This window comes from Hermetia illucens, chromosome 4, assembly GCF_905115235.1.
Source record: "Hermetia illucens chromosome 4, iHerIll2.2.curated.20191125, whole genome shotgun sequence".
Classification (NCBI taxonomy): Eukaryota; Metazoa; Arthropoda; class Insecta; order Diptera; family Stratiomyidae; genus Hermetia; species Hermetia illucens.
The window spans coordinates 37,311,861-37,335,971 of NC_051852.1; the positions used below are offsets into that span (position 1 = coordinate 37,311,861).

Here is a 24,111-nt window from a genome sequence, read left to right on the forward strand (position 1 = left end):
ACCATTCACTAGAAGGCGTAAGCTTGATCACCTGAGAGCCATAACATTACATGATATGGAGGTGAAACAAGAAACAGAGGTCAAATATTTGGGAATTACGCTAGACCAAAAATTACTCTGGAGGCCACATGTCCGAAACACTTGTCGGAAAGCTACGAGGGCTCTGATGGCTTGTGGATCCATAGCAGAAAAAAAAGGGGTTGCAGCCCGAAGATACTAATTTGGATATAAAACTGCAATAGTAAGGCCAATGATTACCTATGGAGCGGTAATCTGGGCAGAAAGAACCGAACTCAGCACACAAGCCAGGGAATTACATAAGCTCAAAAGGCTGTATCAGGCTGTATCAGTGGGGCAATGAGGGCATGCCCAACGGCAGGCTGGAGGTTTTTCTGGGATTAACCCCTCTCCATCTACAGATGCTGGCAAGGAGGGCAATATTCAGGATGGCAGGTAGTATCAATGAGGCGGGGAGCTGCCTAAATCGAAGGAAGATTGATATTCTTTCTAGGCAGTATCCCGAATTACTGATACCAAGGGATAACATGACAACGAGGTTTAAATTCGATAAGAAGTTTGAAACACTTTTTGGTAACAAGGCAAACTGGGAGAGCGTGGCTGCGATATACAGCTTAAACCAGCAACTGTTTACTTGGTACACTGTCGGATCCCTCACAGCAGAGGGAGCGGGTGCCGGTCATCATCCAAGAAAAATGTACTTTGAGCCAATGGGCAGGTAATCTGCGAAGGAACTACAAGGGGCAGAACATAGCTATTCTCACCGATAGCCAAGCAGCGATCAAGGCACTTAGGTCCAACCAGGTGAACTCTAAACTGGTGTGGGAATGCCTTGAGAGACTGAATACACTCCGCTCGTCCAACAAGGTCTGGACGCTTTGGGTTCCAGGCCATGCTGCGTTGGAAGGCAACGAGGCAGCGGACGAACTAGCCAAGAAGGGAGCAGGGACGCCTTTACATGGGCCAGAACCATTCTGTGGAAGCGGAAACGGTTTCATTACTATGAATCTACGAAAAGAAGGGGAACGGTTGAGGGAACTATACAGGGCGAGCCTACCAGGGATGGAGCAGTCCAGGGTGCTTATTGGGGGATACGAACCCATACACACAAAGAATTGCTTAAACCTCACCGAAAAGAGCCTCCGAATCATAGTGGGAATTCTCACTGGTCATTGTCGGCTGAACTATCACCTAGGGAAGCTAGCTGCTTGAGATACTATCATCAATAGGTCCACTATAACCAGTAGAAGGGGCACAATAGTTCTTTAAGGACGCGGTGCGACTTTCCCTTAACAGAATAATAATAATACATCACCCAAATGGTGCTTCGCTTTCAAGGAGACAACATTGAAATGGATGACGAAGCCCATATACTGGACAATTAAAGGACGAATTAACTTGCTAGAAAGGGATCCCCAAACACCATTTGTGGGACCCGAAAGATTAGCACCTCAAGCAATTCATCGATTGTTGGACCGCTCGGCGTTTTCATAACCCATCCTTTCAAAATGTTGGCTTTTCTTGGCAACTCCTAGATAGCAAATAATAAATAGCAATTTTTTTCTCATTCAGCGAATTGGGGAATTAATTAGCTTAATCTAAATTATTCAGAATATTAGAGACCGAAACAATTCAACAGAAAAAGTGATGAGAGCCAGGATTTATTGCAAAATCACAGAATAATATTGAAAGGTAGGACGACATGCAGGCACAAGAGTTACGACAGCAGCAAAGTTTTACGCCTGTCTCAGTCTTCAGAAACTTTTATTATCATCACCATGAAAAACCTGAATATTTGGATTTATTTATAAAGTTTAATAAGCTCAATCAACTCTGGATAAAATACGATGAGAAGTATCAACCCCAATGAAAATTCTACCTGCAAAATGGTCAATACTTATAGGCAGAGGTCGAAGCGAAATCAATTAGTTCCTCATTACCAGGATAATTAAACGTTTAAAACAGGGGACTAAATAGCTTCTATGATCAACTAAATGATAATGAAGGAAGATAAAAAGTTTTATTTCTAGATGTCTTCCTTAAGAAGTAGCTTCCCTCTCTTCATTCTTAAGATTATCTCCCTTTAAAAGTTCCGTCGAACTAGTAAATGAATATAGATTCTTGTTAAAAGTTTGGTTTCGTACGTTCCTGATCTATTCGTAACGATCTACCTGCAAAATGATTAACTGGTTTCCAGGAAGAGCATATTTATTAATGGCAGTTTAAAGCAGCTCCCGTAACTTGGAGAACCTCGCCCTCTTTTGTAACAGTCTTACAATGGCTTCCTTGTGGCAAGCAATATTTCTACTTTATGCCATTTTCAAAATTATCAGCATCACAAATCTGAGTAACGCTTGTAATGAACTAGTTTGTGCGTCGATTGTAACGAAATGCATGCTAATACGGAGCTGCGATTGCAGCATAACCAGCTGCACCTGTTGTCCGTCCTGCCTACGCTGTCTGGACACTTTCTACGCAGAATGCTGTGATTGTGTGGGCATGTGTGACAACACCAAAGAACCACAAAATGCAACTAAAGTTTTCCACGAGTCGAGTCTCAGCGGAAGTCCTGAACTCTTCAAAGCACTTTTGACGGATCCTGATCCGGCAGATAGTTGGCTCGTCTTTGAATTTCCTGTAAATGTGAATCAAATGATCACCAAAGAAGATCATCTTAATCAGTGGTACAAACATCAACAGAAGCTGATCATTGGTGGTATGATTAATTGCAGCCTCGTTTTTTTGGAAGATTGCGCGTCCGAGGCTAAGTGTAAAAAGATCTGTGAATCTATGGGTGCTGAGGTGAGTATATGGTTCCAGGATGGTTGCTGCGAATGCTCTGGATGCCCAAGCATTGCAATATTTGAAAGTCGTTGCTCGAATTGTCCATTATTCGAAGGATTAGATCCTGACGAGGATTACGATTACTTGGGAGAGGACGACGAGGAAGCAATATATGACCAAATGCCACTTGATGCGGAGTCCGAGGAGAAAGATTAAACGGAAACACAATTGTAACTTTAATCTATATTTATATTATGTTATTGAATAATAAACTTCGCTTAATACAATAAACATTCAAACGTTATCCTTCTTTTTCGTTCCTTGGTGGTGTTCCCAACTAATTCCTTTATGCTATCCAGGGCTCTCTCGAACAATAAACAATCGATGCTATGAATTCGAAGCCTCTTTGTTCTGTGAAAGTTGTTTCTTCAATGCATCCATAACTCCAGCAAAGTTGGCTGTTTTCTTTTTCGCTGATCCTTTTAGTCCAGTGTTTTGCGAGCGAACACGCATTGTTGGTAGAGCGACATCGTCCATGAAATCGAAATCAGTTTTAGCGGCGACACTGGAAAATGTTGATAAAGAAAAGTTTTTACATATTTCTTTGGTTTTCCGTCCTAGCAGAAAAGGTGTTCTATACAAGGATCATAGATGTTTGTGGTTATCTAAATTGTTCTGTACGACTTCTAGTGGTAGAACGGTTCCTCCCTTAAAAAAACTGACTAAAACACAGATGTAGTCGCAGTTAAGGGAAGAGTGTATTCCCCTTACAGATTTATTACAAACAATTCTGGAAAAAGAGCTGACCACCATTTTCGTGGCCTTAGTTCAGATCATCCTCAGATTTGTAAGCAATACTGACGCAACTTCTATGGACCCCTTAGGACTATGAATAGAATCATTTTAATTATAAGAATCGAATATGATTCTCAAAGGTTTTAAGATATTTCCAACTTACACATTTTACTGATCAGTGACTTGATTGCTGGTTAGTGTAAGCCGTTTAAATTGTCGTTGATAAAAGGGGAGGAGGAGGGGAGGAATAAAATCACAAAGCCACAACCATGCCCGGAATCTTTCATCAAAAGGGGCACCTAGTGACATGACAAGTGTTATTTCAGAGAAATTGCCAAAATAGCTGTTGAGTTTAGAAAAAGGGAAGTGCTTGACACCTTTTTTTCCCCAACAATGAAAAAGGACCTCTTTTCTAGCTTAGGTTCCATTCTTCTAATTTCTTTATCCTTCATTCCTTTTTTGAGTAGGGTAGGTGAATGCGTTTACGTACAGAGTGTTGGACTCCCACAACAGTACGCTGTCGGACTACCAACCAAACACCTCCCTGTCATCAAAGAATTAGCCTGGAACCGTTTGACACATTACTTCGGGCTAACCCTCCCACTCTCCCGGCTTTGGGAGCCTTCAAATCAGAGAATCCTTTTTACCAACGGGAGGAGAGGGGAGGAAGGGAGTTTTTAGTTCAGGGAGCTCCTTACCATCCGGTCCCTCGGCCGGTTGAGTTCAATCTTCTTCGCAATAAGAAGAGCCCGAACATAATGCGCAACACGATTCCAGCTACCAGCGCTCTTCAGCACCTCTTTGACAATGTTGCCTGTAGAGGGCTCCTCTGTGGTTGCGTAAAGCTGCTGACGAAAGCCGTCCCACCTCTCGGAAGAGAAAAAGGTGTGTTCAGCGTCACCCGCCACTCCATTGCAGAAAACACAATCATGTATCTCCCCCTGCGTTCGGTTCAGCCACGGGTCTAAATTGTCGATGAACGGCGCAGTCCACCTGCCCCTTGGCTCATTTTGCCAAGAGAGTTGCCACTCGGTAAGTGTGCGTTGACATTCTTCACGCCCTTAGATAGCTTTGCGCTCCTTGGTAAGGAGGGCAACGGGGATCACTCCCACGATCACCATCAGGGCCGGTTCGGAGACAGTGCGATAAGCGGACGTCACTCGTAAAGCTTCCCGCTTCTGCACTTGAAAAAGGCGCTTACGATGCACCTCCTTGATAAGGGCATCAGCCCATACCTCCGCGCCATAGAGACCAGGCGCGACTCCTCGGGCATATCGAGTCTCAGCAGACTATCGTAGAAAGCGTTCCAGAGGTCCGGCCTTAGGATGGATCCCTGTGCTACTTCCGACGTGATTTCCATCCTCCTCTAGCCCTCTAGCATCTCATAGAGCAGGGAGCGATCTTTCAGATCGCTTCAGCAAATCCACTCCTGATGAACTTTTCGAGCACTTTCAAGGATACACAGCGGTCACACACAGTGATCAGCAGGGGCGAGTCTCGCTACCCTCCAGTGACAAGGAAAAATGTCCTCTTCCAAGCAAGCGTTGAACGCCCCGAGCATCAAGTCTGGCCATTGGGGGAACACCGGTTTGTAAATACTTGTAAATACCGGGATACCATCAGGACCTGGCGTCTTCTTTTTTTTTTCTTGGTGAGAAGCGGTTTTTCGGGCTCTTTCATTGTGAAAAGGGAGCAATCCTCGATCCTTCCGCGCCGTTGACATCAACCCGTACGGGATGCCTGGGAAATAACGCCTGTACAATGCGATCCATCTGGTGAAAACTCAATATGCAGGGCTTCCGCAGAGCCCCGATTTTCCAGGTGACAAACCTATAGCCAAGTCTCCACGGGTCCTCATTCACCTCGTTAACCAGGTTCTGCCAGCCGCGAACTTTGCTTTAATTTATCGCGCTGCCGAGTTTCCTTTTTGCTAATCTATACTCTGTCTTTGGGGCGCATGCCTTCTCGTTGGCGTGTAAGTGTTGTGCAAAAGGGCAGAGCTTGTGACACTCCCTCCGTAGGTCGGCAATTTCTGCCGTCCACCAGTATATAGAAGGCTTTTCACGGCTGGGATCACTCCGGTGCATGGAAACCTCACACGCTGTCGTTATCAGGTTCATCAGTAATTTTAGGACAGTGTCAGCTGCAACGCTGCCACCCCCCGAAGCGCCCTCCAGCGCGGCTCTGTCTGTTCCAAGAGCTTCGACGAACTTCTCGATGTTCACCCTCGGGACATTCCACACGCAGGGGGAGCGCCGGATTGGTGCACGGTGGCAAGTAGCGTCAACCACTTCGAACACGATGTACCAGTCATCACTTGCCGAGAAGTCTTCCAAAACTCACCATCCGCCCACCGATGATGCCTGAGATTGCGCCTAGGCGCCGAGACCTTGGCATGGATCTGGTTTTTAAAACTACTAGCCCGGTTCTCACTGCCATTTCCAGAATGCGTTTCCCTCTCGTGTCTGGCTGAGGCATGCCCCATTCAAGGGCCTTAGCATTAAAATCACCGTTTACCAGGATTGGCCCCTCTGTGCCTGAAACGGTGTTCTCCAGAGCATCAACCCGACGCCAAAAGTCTGGCATCATCTCATTCGGCGTCAGGTAAACGCTAAAAAACGTTATCCCTAAACATCGAATCCAGACAAAGCCATTACCTCAGCCTTGAGCAAGAACACGAAGTCGAACGCCGTCCCGAACCCAGATGGCAGCGCTACCCGATAAATCGAGATGCCATGAAACCGAGTCCTTGTTTCAGTATCGCTCCCTAGCCGCTAGTGAGCGGTTGCACTCCGGTGCATATTAATTTGTAGAATGCGGACAATGCTATTGGCCCCCTAACCCTTCCCAGTTCTGCACTAAAATTTGGACACCATCCCAAGCTACTGTTCGACGCTCTCACCAAACGCACTACGATCCCTACATAGAACGCAATTTTCGCTTTCATTGCGGGTCTTTGCTTGGTGACATACCTGGCCGCATCTCCGGCATGCTCTCCTCCTATCCGGTCCCTTGCAATCTGCTGACGTGTGTCCGTAATCCAGACATCTGTAGCCCTTGATGGGGATTACCCGCATTCGTAACCTGCATACTACCCACCCAATTTTGATTTTCCCGCTGCTAAAGAGTTTCCTCGCATATTGATGATACCTATCCGGGCATTGGTTACTTCTGGGTATTCACGCTTTACGGCCTCCTCCACTTCGATTTTTTCTGTAAGGCAGTCAAGACCTCGGTAGAGAGCACATAGGGTCGAGACTAGAAACAAGAACCTTCTCCCCAAATAACCCATTGACCACTTCGCAGAACGTACTCTTGCTAGTCGTCTTCGAGCCCAATTCGAAGAAGACTCCGCTACATTTAGTTTTCCATATGGAAGACACCTTTGCTCCGTTGTTTTCGGGATTCATCCTGTAGCGAATTTCATTAAGGATTTCCGCAAATGTCTTGCCTTCCGTCGGTTTAAGTAGCAGTGCCAACGGTTTACTGCTTCTTGCTTTTCTCGCCTTTTCTGCTACTGGCTTTTGGTTTGCAGCCTCTTTGTCTTTGGACAGACGGAGCTCGGCGGGCGGCGTAGTCAGTTGTTTCCTTTTATCCTTCTTTGCCTGCTTTTTTGGGCCCTGGAAACTACTTTGATAGTCTCCTTCAGGTACGTCGTCCTCTTCCTTCTTTTTACCCAATTCACTTTGCAGTGGGTTATCTCCGGTCCGTTTGGCGCTGGCAGTGTTCTCAGCGGGAATTGTGGCTGGTTCTGCTTTCCAAGTGTCTTCCGCTGCTCTCCACGGCCTATAGAAGGAGATGCGCTCCAGTAGTTCCTCCAGTTCCATCAGCCTATTTTTGACGCCTTTGCTGACGTTCCTCTGGAAGAACGTTGCCGACCGCATACAGTTCACCACTGCCGCGCATTTCCTCTTCAGCTCTAGCTAGGACGTTCGTCTGCTCTACTCGGTTCGTGTCCGAATCCACCTGCTCAGGGCTAGCGATTCTGATTGGGCGTTTCTTGGAACAGGGGCACTGCAGGGTATTGGAATTGCCGTCTCCGCACCGTCAGTCGTGCTACTTGGTATGGCTTCCTCTTTATTTGGGCGTACCAGTATCACATCGGGTATGTCAGCCCTCGTTGCCTCTTTCGCTAATCGCTGTGGCGAGCAACGCATTTTTGTGCTGCGCCCACACGCAGTCAGCCTTTCCTCTTTCCCTACTATTTCGACGATTTTTTTTGTTCAGATTTATTTTCCATGAAAAAATCACAAGCGCATCGTGTGGAAAGGAGCGAGTCGCAATAGTCAGGAACGAGTGTATCCTTGGGGACAAAACCCCTACCCCAGTTCCCTAAGACCTGACCTACGCTTAACTAATCCCGGAACTCACGGACGGATCAGTTCTCGCTCGAGGCGACGCGATCTTCTAACATCGGTTCAATCCACACAAAGTCCCGAAAGAGCTCCTGATACAGGTCACAACTACCACCTTGGCAGAGCTAGGCTCACATCATCCCATCGAAGTCGACAGAGAGCTGTAGACGGTTCCTGGGACTCTCAGTGTGTCCCGACGTGTACCGGTCATTCGCGGTTTGCTGTTCACCGAGAGGCTTTCTCAAGGCTTCTACCTAGGACGCAGGTATACTGGCAGCTGAGGGTCCGAACTACCCACTTGGTCACCTCAAGGATGCCACTCCCCATATCGTAAGTGACCCGTTAAAGGTCACTGACGACCCCTGGGAACTAAGGAGTACGGCGCACAACTTGTACAGCGCAACTCCAGATTTGAGCCCACAAGGAAACCTCCTTGCAATATTGGCAATATCACAACAACCATGAAAGTCCCACAAGGCGGCCAACCGTAAATAACCGTGACGAGAGCATATCCTCCAGGAATTCTCCTGGAGCATATGCTCTCAAAGGGCCAACCCGGTAACCTTGGTGCCAGATAACGCCCGGTGAGTTCTCGTGGCAAAACCAATTTCAGATGAGTCCCATGCAGGTTCGCGTCATAAGGGAAGGTCTATCTAGGCTGGATCATCTTCATCTAAACAGAAGAGATGACTCGCCTATGGCCTTCTGCCGCGCCGCAAGCTGATATCAAGGATTAGGAAGGAACAATACAAAGGATCCATTTCAACGTGGGAAACCCATCTGCGACCGAAAATATTTATTTTGTCAACTTACGGTTCGGCCTCGACATTTTCAGGAGCTTTTGGCTCATCCTTTACCACTGGGGACTGAGCTCGACGCCCAGGACATTTCCATTGCAATTCGGGGATGTTACCATTGTCCAAGCCAACGTACATACTCTCCAGCTCTTCGGGCGTTGGTTCGAAGTCCTCATTTTCAGGAAAACACGGAATAGACCACTCGTCACTGTTATTTAGAATTTCAGACATTTTCAAGACGAAAAGTTTGCTTTCAAAATTTATAAACAAACTGAAACGTCAAGTAAAACAGCTGTGGAATTCCAAAATGACAGATTGATTTTTCCAATTTCAGTACAAGCTGGGGCATCTATATGTGAACTTATTATCACTGTGGTGTCTAACTTAATTAAATTTAATAAAAATGGTTTTAAATGATTAAAATATTCAGGAAATTTATAATTAGATAATTAAGAAATAAATGCTCTCACTCATTGTAAAATTTATTGGTTAAAGCGTACATAATCTCACGGCAATTTATTCATCACACAGTTTGAGTGCCGCTATAAGTGATTGTCAAAACCGTCTGGTCAACTTTCGCGCCTTTTGTTTGCAAATGCTCGTTGGTTGTGCTGAGTGTGTGTCGCTAAGTTTTCTTGGTTTTGAATTAAAATAAAAGCGATTTCGGATTATTCGTCAACTATGCCATTGATTACCCGGAGGGCGGCCAGTTCTCGGCATAAAACCAGCACTAAAGACGTTCTTAGTGAAATCAATGGCGAAATTGATGACGCGTCTACGCGAAACGTGAATGGTACCTCGAAATCAATTAATGACGAAGTAATTAATACTGAAAACGGTCTCAAGACGCCCAAACGGAATAACAAAAGAGCCTCAAAGTTAGCCTGCAATGGACACACCGACGAAAGCGATACAGAAACTAGTTCTCCGCCAAAGCAACCCAAATCAGATCCCGCACTTTTCAGTCCATCGAGCTTGATTAGAAATTTGCGAATTGACGACCAACCAGACAAGGAGGAACGTTCTAAATCGCCGAGAAAGTCATCCCTCTCACGATACGGCAACGCAAGAAAAGTCTTAAATGGGGCAGAGACCGACGATCTCCCTGGACGAGAAGCTGAAATCCAAGAGCTAAGGAGCTTCTTTCTTAGCCACCTTGAAAGTGGTACATCGGGGAGCCTCTACGTTTCCGGCCAGCCAGGCACTGGCAAAACCGCCTGCCTAACGCACATCCTCCGCTCCGAAGAAATCAGCTCCAACTTCACGAAAGTCTATATCAACTGCACCGGGGTCTCGACGGTGGGCAGCATCTACAAGAAAATCTGCACCGAATTGCGGCTGAAACTCGATGGAAAAACGGAGAAAGACTCCTTGCGCGCTATAGAAAAGTACCTTTCCGGGAAGCACAAGATGCTTCTGATGATACTGGATGAAGTGGACCAACTTGCCGGTAGGAAACAGTCGATCCTGTACACAATTTTCGAGTGGCCTGCGAAACCCAACAGCAAATTAGTTCTGGTTTCGATTGCTAACCAGTTGGACTTGACAGACAGGACACTGACCCGATTGAATGCCAAATGTGATCTCAAGCCAAAGTTGATGCATTTCTCCCCGTACTCCAGGGAGCAATTGATAACAATTTTCAAATCCCGACTCGAAGCCGCTGGGGTTCTGAACGTCTTCTCCCCAGGAACGTTGCAACTGCTTTCCGCGAAAGTGGCGGCTGTAAGTGGAGACGTCCGGCGAGCACTGGACATCGGCCGGCGTGTCGTCGAGTTAGCTGAGCAGCAGCAGAAGAAGCCAAAGTCCAAAGTAGATCTAACCGAGTTAGGCATAGACGGTAGCCCCCCAAAAAAGCAGAACCAAACTACGCAGGGTGCGGTCCCCATGCAATTAGTCGTCTCCGTGTTGAACAATGTCTACGGAGCATCGCAAACACTCAGCAACGACATCGAAGACACGTTCCCGCTCCAACAGAAGATCCTGATCTGTTGTCTGCTGCTGATTCTAGAGAACGACAAGAACAAGGACATCACAATAGGACGATTGCATGACGTATTCAAGCGAGTGTGCTCGAAACGGAACCTGATGGCTGTGGATCAGGCAGAGTTCGTTGGACTCTGCTCACTGGTCGAGACTCGAGGCATCGTTCGGGTGATCGGCAAGAAGGAGCCACGACTTAGCAAGATTGTGCTGCAATGGGACCAGGGGGAGGTCACTGCGGCGCTCAAGGACAAACAGCTGATTGCTGCGATTCTACAGGACACATTATGCCTGAAGAGATGATAGATTTTAAGTTGTTTTAAGTTGACCACGATGTGTTTTATTTTGAGGATGAGACTGACTCAGATTTTTAAAATAAATTGTTTTCATTTAAAGAAATTTTACGTTTTATTATTCAAAACCTTTGGAAAGAGAAATTTTTCAGGAAAGACTAGCAAAGAACGGGAGGAATACTGTGCTCATTTAATAAACAGCAGTTTCGAAACAACTATTATTTCTAAAACAACCCATTCGATGGTCCTCCCAAAATAGTGAACCCCATTACATTGTACACACTGAGTGCTGGGGTGCCGGGGTTCTGTCAAGCAGTCAAGGAGCTACTAGTAGAGAAAGTTTTGGTTTCAAGCCTGGAAAACACGTTCTCACTGGAAATCAGAGACCTTCACTGCCTCACAGAAAAGAACGAAGTAGAAGAGGCCATTAAGCGCGAATGTTCGGATTGGTATCACCTCTGCAAACTCCCGAGACCAAAAACTGCGGGCGCGGGGCAGTGTCCAGCTTCCAGAGCGTACCTGGAAAGAGCTAGGACGCGGTCAAGATGACTCGCATGCTACAGATAAATATGCACCGGAGTGCCACCGCTGACGAGTTCCTAGCACAATTCGCTTCCAGAAAAAGCTGATCTAGTGCTCATCAGTGAACAGTACCAAAATAAGGACCCAGCTTTATGGCACCCCGACAAATCATGTACCACTGCTATCTGGGTTCGGGACGGCTCTCACCAAGACCAAGTAGTCGGCTTTGTCTGGATTCGGTCTTTAGCACCGAGTGAGTCGTTGCCGGATTTTAGATGCAGATTTGGTGTTCTCGAGGACGATAGTTTGGACACAGAGAAGGGTGACCAATCCAGGGCACTTTGGCGCGCAGACTGCAAGGGAAGCATTCCCGACGTAACATACGCGCTGTTCTGGATGACTTCTCGCTCACTGCTGGCAGGACCTGGTCGACGAGGGGATTGTAAACCCGTGGGGAGTCGGTTACAAACTGGTAACCCGGAAAATTGGGGCTCTGCGGGAACCCTGTTCGCTTAAGGCCGAGCAGATGGACCGCATTGTATGAGCAATATTCCATACGCACCCCATACGGGGTCATGATGGCAGCGTGGAGAACGCCGATGACTGCATACTATTCTCTATAAAAGAGTTGGGAAGGGCAGTTCTCTCTATGAAAAACAAGAAAGCCCTTGGAACATTCAACGCTTGCCCGAAAGAGGGCGTTTTTCCTTCTCGTTGGAAGATGGCGAGGATTGCGCTGATCAGCACAGGGAAAGGCAACCCTGAGTTACTGTCTTTATACCGACCACTTTGTACGCTTGACACTGCCGGGAAAGTGCTTAAAAAGGAAGGGAGGAAGGATTATCTAAAAAACCGCCCCCTGCTCAATGAGACCGTAGAATGTCAGAAGAGGATGGAGGTCACATCGTTGGTAGCGCAGGGAACCGTTCTAGGGCCGGACCTCTGAAACACTGCTTATGATAGTCTGCTTAGCCTCGACATGTCAGAAGAATTGCGCCTAGTCAGTTATGCAGATGATGTCGCGGCGATTGTTGCTAAAGGCACTGTCGAACAGGTGCAAAGTAGACTTGGCATGTCGATGTGACGGGTAAGCGAATGGATGACTGTTCATGGTTTCAACCTTGCACTGAAAAAAATCGAAGTAGTCGTCCTGACTAAAAAGATAATTTCAACCCTGCGTCCCATATCGTTCGGCGAGCCGATAATCGAGTCAAAAACAATGGTAAAGGTGAGCTTTTTTGCTGCAAATCAAGGCAACAACGGACAAGGCTGCAGCTAGAGTTGTTTTGCAATGGAGTTGTGGACGACGCTCATTACGCCTTTTTTCTTAAGGATTGGGATTCATCAGCAGCTCTACTTAAACACAGGAAATATCTCTCCAGACAACATTGTCGACAGGATGCTGAGGAGCGCTGGCAGGTGGAGCCGCGTTACGTATTAGGTTCGGGTTCTTCTCGTTGCAAAGAAGATAGAGCTCGACTGGTGAAGAGGCCGCCGAATGCTAGGGGTTTCTTGAACTAACAGTTCACCTCCTACTCTTCCGCTCTGTTGGTGAAAGGAAGTTCGTGATTTGAAGGCTCTGCAAGGCGGGAGAGCTCGGGGACTAGCCCGAAGAAATGTTCAGGCTAGTTCTCTGTCGATGGGTAGGGGAGAGGAGTAACCGAAATTATTAGTTCGAAGAAGCCTCTGCCGTTCGGTCTTTCCACTGGTCGAGCTCAATCTCATTTGTCAACGCTCCGTAGTATTTCTGTAATAATGTTGTCCGAGGAAAGTACCCATTGCTTGCCTGAGGTTAGTAATGAATCGCATCCCCACAAGAAAAAAGGGTATAATCGACATTCTCCACCACCCCATCGTAGAACACACAACCTAGAGGTCGGGTCTTAACGGCTGAAACTTGATACTCCCTTAGAAATTGAGTAAGGTAATAGTCCATGACTTCGGTCCAGCGATACACCTAAATTTCCGATGAGCCAACCAATGCATCCGACTCCCAACTCGTTTTCCCAAAAAAAATTGCCACTCATTCAATGTCATTGTCCATATAGATGATCTTCTGATTCTTTGCAAGCGGTCACTCTACGAGCACTATCAAGGTGATCCGAGCCAGCACTATAGTAAGACGTCACTCGCGAAGCTTACCGTCTCTGCTGCTAGAAAAAAAGGAGCGGATTGCGCTTGTGAGAAAGCGGCACCTGCTGAAAGTAGGGCCTATATTTCCCATTAGCTGACTTAGGGCTGAAACGCGTGCTGCAACCTTGTCCGTCGTTTTTTTTCACGGTAAAGGAGGCCCAGAGAATCACATCTCCGTTAGCATTTATCAACAGGGCTTTCATCTGCTGCGAGCGAGGTCTTGTAAAACTCTTATGGGGCCTAACCGATAGCTTTATCCGCGCCAGAAACATTTTATCAGCCATATCTTCGGAGGCCCCTGGTCTGATTATGCCTCGGTGTAAGTTTATTTAATTGGGCAAGTCCTTGCATTATCTCCCCTTGGACAGGCGGGGTAGGCTAACAGCATCTGTTTGTTTGATGATGTTGTTTTAGCAGGAAGCGAATTGGGAAAGGGTGAACTGGAGCAACAGCCGAAGGATTTTCCTCCTCGCACGGTAAAAAGTGCTAATAGGGCCGGGCCAAGATGAAATAATTTACGCAGACGGCTCCATGGTCAAGGGAAACTTGATGTCCAAACTTTCAATATCTTGGGCACCTTTGATTTCAAGTATGCCCCTTACCCTGGTGGCAGACTTATTCAGCCTGAACATTTTCCCCGAATTGTGCAATCAAAATATGGATCCGAGTTCTATAGAACCGACGACGATAAAAGAAGGAGAGGGGCTACAGTCAGGCGTATCTATAGAGAATGAGTTACTGTCATATAGCCTGGAAAATACAAAACTGAAATTTCCAGGAGACCTATTGCTCGCATTCGGTTTTCGAAGACCTGCATAGATAAGAAAAGGCCTTCAAAATATTAAGATCCCCATGGACTATTGGATGGTAATCAAGGCGCAGGACGTGAATGTTACTGAAAGGCTCCAAGTCCTTGTTAATAGCTGCCTCAAGCCGGCCATCTGACCTGAGAAAATCTCGATGTTGATTAGAGGGTAGAAGTGCCAGAAAGGGCGACGGCCCCATTACTGGCTATGCTATATAGTGATATCCACTGTCTCAGAGTAGCCCACGAATGGATCGCCCTTGAATCACATAGCGCAGAATAGTCGAGGAGGACTGTACGCTTCTCATTTCATCGAACTGGCAACGATGACACTAGGCGTGAATATTAAAAAACTTTTTCGTAAAATCATTCATTATATTATTTATGTTTTTATATCTATACATATAAAACAATAATAATTTACATAAATAATATATTTTATGAAGAATAAATAAAATAAATAAATTACGATAAATTATTACAAGTAATAATTTGTCAGTATCGACTGCGAAGGTACATAAAAAATTATGCAATCATAAGAACAGAAATACTAACTCACTGCATGCATTAACAGACAACTAATAGAACACAGTTTCCGAAAATTTCTCCTTAGAAGCGAAATTTGAAAAGATACACAAAAGCAACTGAAGTAGATCACGTGAGTATGTCGTTCCTCGTCCATAGTCTCTAGTAAGATTCAGGTAAGTCAAGAGTTGTAAGTAAAGTGCGTAAGAAATGTGTGTCCTTATTCAAATTTCAGCTATTTCAAGTACAAATAGGATGCCGAAAAGATATTAAGGATTAAGAAATGTAGCTTTCACCCACAATCATAAGCCAAGAAATAAATAAGTAGTACTACGAAAGATAAATAACTGTTCGGCTACCTAACTATGCAAGCGACAAAAATAACAAGCTACAGTTCAAGGTGGTCTAGAGAAACTTATAGATAATTGCAAATTATTATAAAATAATTCGTTCAGATATTGTTGGAACAATGTCTAATTTAAGGATCAGTCAGGAAAGTATCTACACTTCGTTGCACTCCAAATAGATTTGTCGGCAATTTTCACCAGATCGTCCACGTCGTCCTGCATCATACAAGTTGTCGAATCTTGTTCCGGTCTGATGTTCTAGGATGAAACTTGTGGCGTATCTAAAAGATAGTTTTGCAGTAATTATTGTATAATATTATCTTCTTTTGTGAGGTGGATGTAAAAGTACAAGAGAGAAGCGATGGTTACATTTGGAAGTTCGATTGACTGAAGAATATTTCTGAGGTGACCATCAATTTCCTTTTCTCAGATAACTGCAACATTATCCTTTCGTAATTTCCTGATCTCATGTATGTAACCCAACCGAACTTCCTAATATAAATTACAACTTCAACTTACGTTCCCAACTGGCAGAATATGCTTGTTCCTCCAATTTCCGAAATGCACTCTGTATTTGCATCGCACAGATACTTTTGCATGCACTTATCTTCGGAGCTCCGGTAGGTCCTGATGTAGCTCTTCAACATGGAGATTCCAGCTACGGCGGCATCGCTAACTGAGTCACGTTTTCCAATCGAACGGGCGGCCAGTGAACGATGGGAGAACGATGTCTTCAGTGCTTCCAGTAAATTCATGACGATATTGATGAACTGCATCAGGTCAATGATGATTGAGTCAGATTTGTGGGGAGAAGAAAAATCGATAAATCAGATAACTCTTTTGTCATTATAGCGAAAAATCCACCAAATCTTTTGCTGAATGGAACAACCCCGCAAATAGTGGCGGAAGCTTGAAAGCGTACATATATACACTAGACTATCCGTGAAAATTTCATTAGGTTAGTTTGCAAAACTAAAATTACACTCTAAAAGCAAAATCTAGATATGTATTTACAAAAACCTCGTTTCCTAAGGTGCGGGAAGCTGTGCATTTCATTAATCAATGAAGGGTCTTTTCTGAGTAATGAAAAAACAAGCTTGAAAACGATTTGCCTCATAGTTAAACAGTACGTTACCTCGCCAGCTTGTTTAGCCATTGAATTGACTTGTTCCGGGTCTTTAGTTCCAAGGAGGGATGATAGGACGGCGGCTAAGATACCCTGTAGCAAAGCGAGAATAAAGAAAATACACCATTGCCAGAAATAAAATCATAATGATGGTAATAAATTAAAAGAAAAGAAAAGAATGTCAGCTGAATAATAAGTTAACCAAATTACTACATACAAAATTTTAAGATGTCTAATTTTGCCATTTTATTTGAATTAGTGGAGCCAGATTCCAAACGCTTTTCACTTTGGAATGACGTCCATATCATCTATAAATCGACCTCAAAAAAGGACCATCGAATCATCATCTAGTGTGTGAAGCCGGTTTTATTTTGGAAGCCTATGGGTCATTTTCCATCCCCTTGAATGTTCAGGCCAATCATTAGCTCGAATGGCATGACAGCACCTCTCCACGATAGGTGATATCAGTTCTATATCAAACGCGAATATCCTCATTTAGAATTCTGGTAGCGCCCTCAGCTACAGGTTCAAGTTGCCAAGAGGGAAGAGTGTGTTGGGCGGGGCTGTGTAATGGAATGCAACTAGGAAGAAAAAGGATCGAGATAATTATATCTTCGCCATTTTAAATCAGAAAACCAAATACGGCGAACCATTCATGACAGAAAAAGGCCTAAAACTAGTCAAGTGTCTCCATATTCCATCAATAGTTTAATCGTATCGACCCCATTAAACCGAAGAAGAAAAAAGGCTTTAGAAACTTCTCGAGAGGTAATCACCTACAAAGCTTGAAGTCCCATATGTCAATTTTCCTTTGATACACTATTAGGGAAAGGATAGTAAAATACTCTAAGGGAAGGATTGGAATGATGCAAAGGAATTAGGACTTTTCTTTAAAATTCCACAATCGTTCATTGGATATCAGCCAAGCAATTAGGTATCTAAGTGTCTATGCGGCCCTTCGACCTCAAAATTTAAACTCAACTATATTAATCCGACAATTGTTCACCATCGTGCACCGATCTGCAGCTTGAGCGAAATACTTGAAATGTTGGCGAAGGGTAATAGACAAGCCCTTCTCGCGACTTCTCGCGAAGTAAGTTCATCTAGCTAGTGATATTTTAGAAGCAAGTGAAAATGACAGATGCATAAACTGATACAGTAGCTGCAGGCTGTCCTCCTTGGACTGCAATAGGTGTCGAAAAGATCTCGAGCTACAGCGGAACAACATGTACCATAGGCTGCATGATCAAGGGCGAACTTGATGCTGGGGATGCAGGCTCTTAATATTACAAGTAGCTTCAGTTTCATTTATAATTTTCGCCGTAGTGGCTCGCCTAGCTAAAGTGCACTTCTTTTTCCCGAAAATCTGTGGGACCAATGAGAAGAAAGGAGACATCGATCACTGTACAACGGGAACCAGGCGCAGCACCATTGTGCCAACCAACTGTGGGGACTTCCAACAGTGAGAAGCGATAATGGATTGTCGGTTTCCAGCTTGACCATCACTGTCATCAAACTGGATGTAGTGAGATTAGTTAGTTCTGTGAAAAAACTCCAGATACCGCGATGGGGAACCTCAAAAGTCTAGTGGAACCCTTTTCAAAAGCCTATACTAGAACTAGAACTATATTTTGATGCGTTCTAGTTGGCCGTGGTACATCCCCGCAATATGAAAAGACCAGCGTTTCTGCGATTTTCTAACTCATGCGACAAGGAGAGCGTAAAGCTTAAGCTGATCCCAGACGACGACAATCTAGGTTACGGCGATTTGACCGTTTTTCAACTGAAGTCGACGATTTTTGTGTTTTTTGACTTAAATGGATTATATCGCATTAAGTTTCCCTTATTTCAAAGAGGAATGCTAGTCTGTTGGAAGGCAGCGATGGCAAATCAAAACGCACATTGATGAGTCCCTTTTCAATTTTATTTTGAGTACTAGTCTATTGGTGTATAACTTGGGCAATACGACAATTTTCTATTTTTGAAGTTGAACTAGCAAGAAGTCCTCAATATCCCCTTATTTACCGACAATAGGACTAACAGGATAAAGAAATTAGAGACACTCTTAATTTCAGACCAGATATTTATTTCTAACTACACCCTTATAATCTGAACCTTTTCGTAGAGTTTTCCAAACCATCCAGAGAACCTAGGAAAACTGGCTTGAGAAAGTTAAATTAGTTTATTATAATAGTTCTAAATTTTCCAAAACTTCTATTAATAGGATTCACACTGCATACAAACTGAAGCGAACAATTGAACCTTAAAAGAGGGCGACAGAAGTCATCTTTAGAATTTCGGGTTTGATAAGACGTGGCAAAAAGCTATTACTACTATGGTAGAATAAAGATCTGTCAAAGCACAGGAAGTTGATATCTGTTATAAGCATAAACTCCAGCAACCCTATAAAAACTGCTGAAGTTGTACAAGATTGCCATCAGAGCCATGGAGATACTGTCCTAGCTGAATTATTGGCAAAGTATTGAGAGTATCAGCGACTCATCATGGTATTGATAAAAGAACATAAGAACCTGATTTTTTTTAAAAAAAATTATGGCTTTCTGTCGGGATTCTACAGCTACTAGTTTAGATAGAGTCGCCCACAAACAAGGACGACTGTTGGCAAGAACCCTGTTTAGAGGTTATGCAGTTCCGATCGTCAGGAAGTATTGAATCGATTCCCTCAAAGGAAAGAATTAACAAGAGATAAACATATTTTGTTTAAGGATAGAGGGCTCCTACGTCCACATACACTTGATGTCGGACCGGACCAAATGGGAAGCAAGTTATTCCTTTTTTTTGTTGGCCCACGTTTAGGACTTAGTACCGAAAACTTCAAAAATATTAAGCCAAGACGGCTTTACGGTTTCTTACTAAGGCAGAAGTAAATCAGATGCTGCCTCACCTCTACCCTGGTAGAGGCAAATTATCAGACGCTGCCTCACCAATGCCCTGGGAGCAGCGTGACCGAAGCAGTTCGCAGATGTTGAATGCTCCTTTATAGAATTCGCAGAACATGACATGACTGCGAGTTATATTGAGCGTAAATTCGCCTATAGTTTGGGCTAAAGCTTGGCCAGAGCTGAACACATTTTGTTTAAGGATAGAGAGGTCTTAAGTCCGCATTCACTTGATGTCGGACTGGACCAAATGGGAAGCAACTTATTTCCTCTATTTTTGGTCCACCGTCCCCTCGTTTAGGTCTTAGCACCCAAAACTTCAAAAATATTGGCAAGAAACTCTAAAGTCGTCTTCACCTAATGTGTTAAAGATAAACAGCTTCTTACCTTATACATAAATCTCATGGCCCAGATATAATGGAAAAGGAACAGGATTGAGTTGTTTTTTATGAGGATCTACAGGAGTTGTGCACATAGACACCTACTACACATCTCGATGCGTTACGGATAGTTTATATCATACTTAGGAATGACTTAAAGCCAATCAGTCTTGCTCCTTTTGCGTTAAAAACACTTGGGTGTATCATAGACGTCCATTTAGAGCGATTGTAAAAAGATTACTTGCTGCCAACTTTCAACACGACTTCAAAATAAATTTATGAAGACTGCTATTCAGGAAGTTATTAATAAGACTGAGTGGATATTATATTATTATACAAGTAATGCAGCTTAGCTGTCTTCAATGGACATAGAACGATTAACGTGCTAATACAAAAGCCACTCGAGAGGCATTGGAGGCGCTTCACACATTAGGTAGTACCCACGCTAAAAACCAGGATCATTTAATTCATACTCATGATTCCAGCAGCGGAGTAAAAGCCAATGCCAACGACGTGGTGACATTGGTATTAGACAATAGTTCATTCAATTCTCACTAAGGTTCTCCACGGTAGCAATAAGCTTAAAATAACACGAAGAACTGCCAGTATGAGCACTATTGTAGCTATGCAATCTTTCCCAATTGGCGCTCTCAACATATTCTTCCATCTCCTTCCACTACACCTACCTATCAAAGATATTATATCATGTATTATCATTCTCTGAATGTAGGATCCTTACAATCATAATGATGTGTTGCATGGTTATGACATCGTAATTTTTACTGGTGGATTAAAACTGGGCTGTGCAGTCCGAGTGATAATTTTCACGGATGCACACAAAATATTCAAATTATACAATCCTCCAGGTTATGTCAGCGTCTTCCATACGGAAATACTGGCGATATGTAAGGTTTAACCAACCTGGGGAGATAGTGCAGGGACGAACTGGAAGTTATGAATAGTTTGTTCAAAGTCCCTCTCTTCTAGGTTTCCAGAGACAGCAACATATAAGGAACTGTGCAAAACGATTAGCTGGAGAGAAGAGGTTACTCTGTTGACTATCGCTGGATAGCGCAATTTGTATCGCACTAGCTGCGGTAAGGCATATGAGCACTACCTATACTAAATCAAGGATAAAATTCGGACACCGTGGTTTAAAATACAGGCAACGTTTGGTAATAAATTGAATCCTCTCTTTTCTGATTGAAAAAATTTTACGTTGTGACATACAGTTTACTCCCATTGACTAGCATTGATTTTTTTAATAGATTATCTCTTCTGTTCCGAACAATCAACCATCAAACCCTTGTGAGCGCATCGTAGCTCAATTATCGGATTTCCCATTTCCGAAAATATTTATCTTTCAAAAGCACTGAATACGATCATACCCTTTCATCTGCGATTAAAAATACTTATTTATCTTCTGGCAGCGATATTCCTTCAAAATGTTATTTAGGTCTCATTTTCATTATTAACGGGGCCACGAGATTCGTACAACATACTCTGTTAAAAACATGTTAAAAACTGATCTGAACTCAACAAACTCGAAAAATAAAATGGCAATTGGGCAACCATAATAAATACGAATATATCTAATTCTAAGTTCTATATTAAATTAGCTAAAAGATAGTTCTAGAAAAGCAAATGAAGCAGGTAAGACTCATATACGAGGGGTTAAACTCGACAGTGGTTAGTTTTGCTACAATTTAAAGAAAACTGTGAATGTACCTGTAGTGGCGATCCTCCGTTATCAACTTTATCTATTCCATCATTTGGTGCTCCACCGCCCAACAATGTGGTGATGATTTTCAAGCCTAAAGGAGTTAGCAACAATTATCATCAAGTGTACAACCTTCTTCTTATTTGCTAAAGGACTGGCAGGATGGGACATCCTAACTTACCAACTGAGATAACATTAGCCCATGGTGATTGTCCAAATCCAGCGCTACCATCCAAATCATCGGACTTCGTTGGTGAATTTCCTCCGTTATTGAAGAACACTTGCAAGAATGTTGCCAACAAGTTGGACCATGAGAATCCTGTTGTCTCAGAGATCTGATTGCTCTGAAGATCATCGTCGATGTCATCAAGGGCGACTTTTTTCAGGGCATTGGGTTTTGCTACGAATTTCCTTGTGTTTGCTTGATGGGGTTGATAAACTGGTGATCGATATTGTTGTTGTTGCTGTTGTTGTTCCTGGATTTGTTGTTGAATTTCTTGGATTTGTTGTTGTTCTTCGTCATAGTTTCGTTGTTGCACTTGGTACGGGCTCGCTTGTTTCACTGATTGCGGGTAGGCATAGGTAAGAAGGAGGGTGTTGCTGAATAACAGGGCGAATAATGCCCAACCTGTGGTTTTCGGTGTGTGCATTCTGGAAAGGGATAATTGAGTTTAGTGTTTTTTTGAAATCTTGACTATTTAAGCAATATTATCTTAAACCTCATTTTGTTTTGGTTTTTCATCTTTTTGTAATTTATGTTTAAGATCCAAATTTGGTACCCGACACCTTTTTAGGTGAGAAGCATTTGCTCTGCAATTAGCTCTCCCCTCTTACTACGAAATATATCCCTACATCCCCTAAAGAAGAAGTAAATCCATAGGCCACCGATTTTCTCATACATTCGTTTATCGTTTTATGGAATGGAATGTGGCAGTGAAACATATATATCAAGACGTATTAATCGAGTCCAACTCCTTGAGTTCAATGCATGGATCCATGAAAAAACTGGACTTACCACAAAGGTAACCCAAGTACTTCACCAAGAATTAAACCACAGTCTATGATTTTTTATAGATTTTGAGCCAAAAAAACCTGCGTTTGTAGAAGGTTTTTTAAAGTGTGAAAAGGCTTTTTCCTTTATTCTGCAGAGACCACAAATCTACTTTTTGGTTCTGGTTTGTAGACAAACTATGTGTTTCAAGAATGACTTTCTGCAACTCCTCCTTCACTACATATTAGAGAATCCAGCCAAACTTAGGATGCCCAACCCCGTACTGCCAAGAATAAAGGGTCTAACTAAAATCCACAAACCTGCTAACCAATTCTGGGAAATTATAACAGTACAAACTCGCCCACACAAAATATCGCCAAGTGGCCGGTTAGTAGGTTTAAAGTACTAGAAGGGCCGCCTGCTGGAACAACCATCAGCAGTAGAGAGGACCGCATCAGGGAACTAAAGGATGCGGAATTCACGGCACAGGATGAACGTCTAGTGTAATTTGAGTTGGAGGTCTTGTTTCCAAGCAACCCGGTAAAGGAGGCGGTTCTTAATCTGGAGAAGGGTATACTAAGTAAAAACCCATCATCCTTGGCATGGAAAAGAGAAATTGGGATGCTCATCAAACTCGTGGGGATATGCCTGGCAGAGGACTACTTGACATTTAGAGGGAAGTGCTACAAAGGAACCAGTGGGGTGGCAATGGGGAATCCCTGTCCTGTTTTTTGAGTGACATATTCATGGACAAGATTGAGAATGATCTACATTCCAAGGGCCTGCTCCAAAAAATCTGGAGAAGGTATGTAGATGACATTTTCACCGTTTTCCATGAAGACAAAGTGGAGGAGATGTTGACGGTCCTGAATAAAGTATAGCGGAACCTAAACTTCAAAATGGAGATAGAGGACAATGTAGAAATCCCATTTCTAGATTTAAGAATCATTAGAGGAGAAAGTGGGATCTCTTTTATCTATTGAAAGCTTACACACAGACACAGCAAACGATTCTAGAAAATTTGAATTACTTCCATTAACATAAAATGGCCCCTTTCCAAGCAATGATCCACAGATTGTCCATCGTGCCCTTCAGTGCTAGAAGATTTATGAAAGAAAAGGAAGAACGACTTCCAATCAACTTTCATGAAGGAAACAGATGAAACGGCAAGCAATACGGGCACTGACATCGCTCGTTAACAACTTGGAAGGGAAAACAAGAATGGGGGTCACTCACTCTGCGGGTTCGTTGAAGTTTAAAAAACAATGAAAGGGTTGACCATTGACATGGTGCCATCGAATAGGATTCACTAACTAAAAAGCAAGCTCGGATCCGCCAAGGACCGCAAATTAAAACACAAATCCAGTGAGATATATATGTGTCAAAATTGCAAGAAAAGATATGTAGGGCAAGCGAAAAGACTAATGGAGCGAGCACGAGAGAGAAGCGAAAACGGCCAGGGAAAAGAACAAGAAGAACGCAAAGCTGAAATCCATGATAGTACGGCACATCATAGGGGAAAGATACATCATCACTTGGGGCAATGTGGATGTCATCAAGAATGCGGAAACAGTGGGAAGTTGAACGCGTAGGAGAACTTGATGATCCTATGGAATCCAGAAGGAAACAGATTGAAC

At 43.7% G+C, this 24,111-nt stretch overlaps 4 protein-coding genes across 5 annotated transcripts in view; 2 read left to right on the top strand and 2 right to left on the bottom strand.

The window, feature by feature from the left end:
• The first annotated feature begins 2,128 nt into the window (after nt 1–2,128).
• On the top strand, nt 2,129–3,106 carry LOC119655548 (protein twisted gastrulation-like). Its single transcript, XM_038061467.1, has one exon. The coding sequence runs from the start codon at nt 2,296–2,298 to the stop codon at nt 3,016–3,018; it is 723 nt and encodes a 240-aa protein (XP_037917395.1). The 5' UTR covers nt 2,129–2,295; the 3' UTR covers nt 3,019–3,106.
• On the bottom strand, nt 3,034–9,054 carry LOC119655549. The gene is made up of 2 exons (XM_038061468.1): nt 8,766–9,054; nt 3,034–3,367 (listed from the first exon to the last, which is right to left on the bottom strand). The coding sequence occupies exons 1-2, from the start codon at nt 8,978–8,980 to the stop codon at nt 3,190–3,192; spliced, it is 393 nt and encodes a 130-aa protein (XP_037917396.1). The 5' UTR covers nt 8,981–9,054; the 3' UTR covers nt 3,034–3,189.
• Nucleotides 9,055–9,187: 133 nt separating this feature from the next.
• LOC119655547 (cell division control protein 6 homolog) lies at nt 9,188–11,131 on the top strand. Its single transcript, XM_038061466.1, has one exon. It carries the CDS (start codon nt 9,431–9,433, stop codon nt 11,033–11,035), a length of 1,605 nt encoding a protein of 534 aa, XP_037917394.1. The 5' UTR covers nt 9,188–9,430; the 3' UTR covers nt 11,036–11,131.
• A 3,816-nt stretch (nt 11,132–14,947) lies between these two features.
• Nucleotides 14,948–24,111, bottom strand: part of LOC119655575 — a 37,179-nt gene continuing 28,015 nt past the window's right edge. Inside the window, exons 2-6 of one of the 2 annotated variants that reach the window (XM_038061507.1) lie at nt 21,665–22,134; nt 21,492–21,577; nt 16,493–16,576; nt 15,877–16,127; nt 14,948–15,638 (exon numbers count right to left, since the gene is read on the bottom strand). In XM_038061507.1, coding sequence (XP_037917435.1) covers nt 15,512–15,638; nt 15,877–16,127; nt 16,493–16,576; nt 21,492–21,577; nt 21,665–22,133 — 1,017 coding nt within the window. In that variant the 5' untranslated portion in view covers nt 22,134 and the 3' untranslated portion in view covers nt 14,948–15,511. The remainder of the gene's footprint in view (nt 15,639–15,876; nt 16,128–16,492; nt 16,577–21,491; nt 21,578–21,664; nt 22,135–24,111) is intronic. The other variant, XM_038061508.1, reaches the window with a different exon arrangement.

What these genes read in the sequence shown, in the direction of transcription:
- LOC119655548 (XM_038061467.1), top strand. Translation starts at nt 2,296, where the DNA reads ATGGCTTCCTTGTGGCAAGCAATATTTCTACTTTATGCCATTTTCAAA.
- LOC119655549 (XM_038061468.1), bottom strand. Translation starts at nt 8,980, where the DNA reads ATGTCTGAAATTCTAAATAACAGTGACGAGTGGTCTATTCCGTGTTTT. An exon ending in GAAAATGTCGAGGCCGAACC is followed by an intron (nt 3,368 to 8,765) that starts GTAAGTTGACAA and finishes AACATTTTCCAG; the next exon opens with TGTCGCCGCTAAAACTGATT.
- LOC119655547 (XM_038061466.1), top strand. Translation starts at nt 9,431, where the DNA reads ATGCCATTGATTACCCGGAGGGCGGCCAGTTCTCGGCATAAAACCAGC.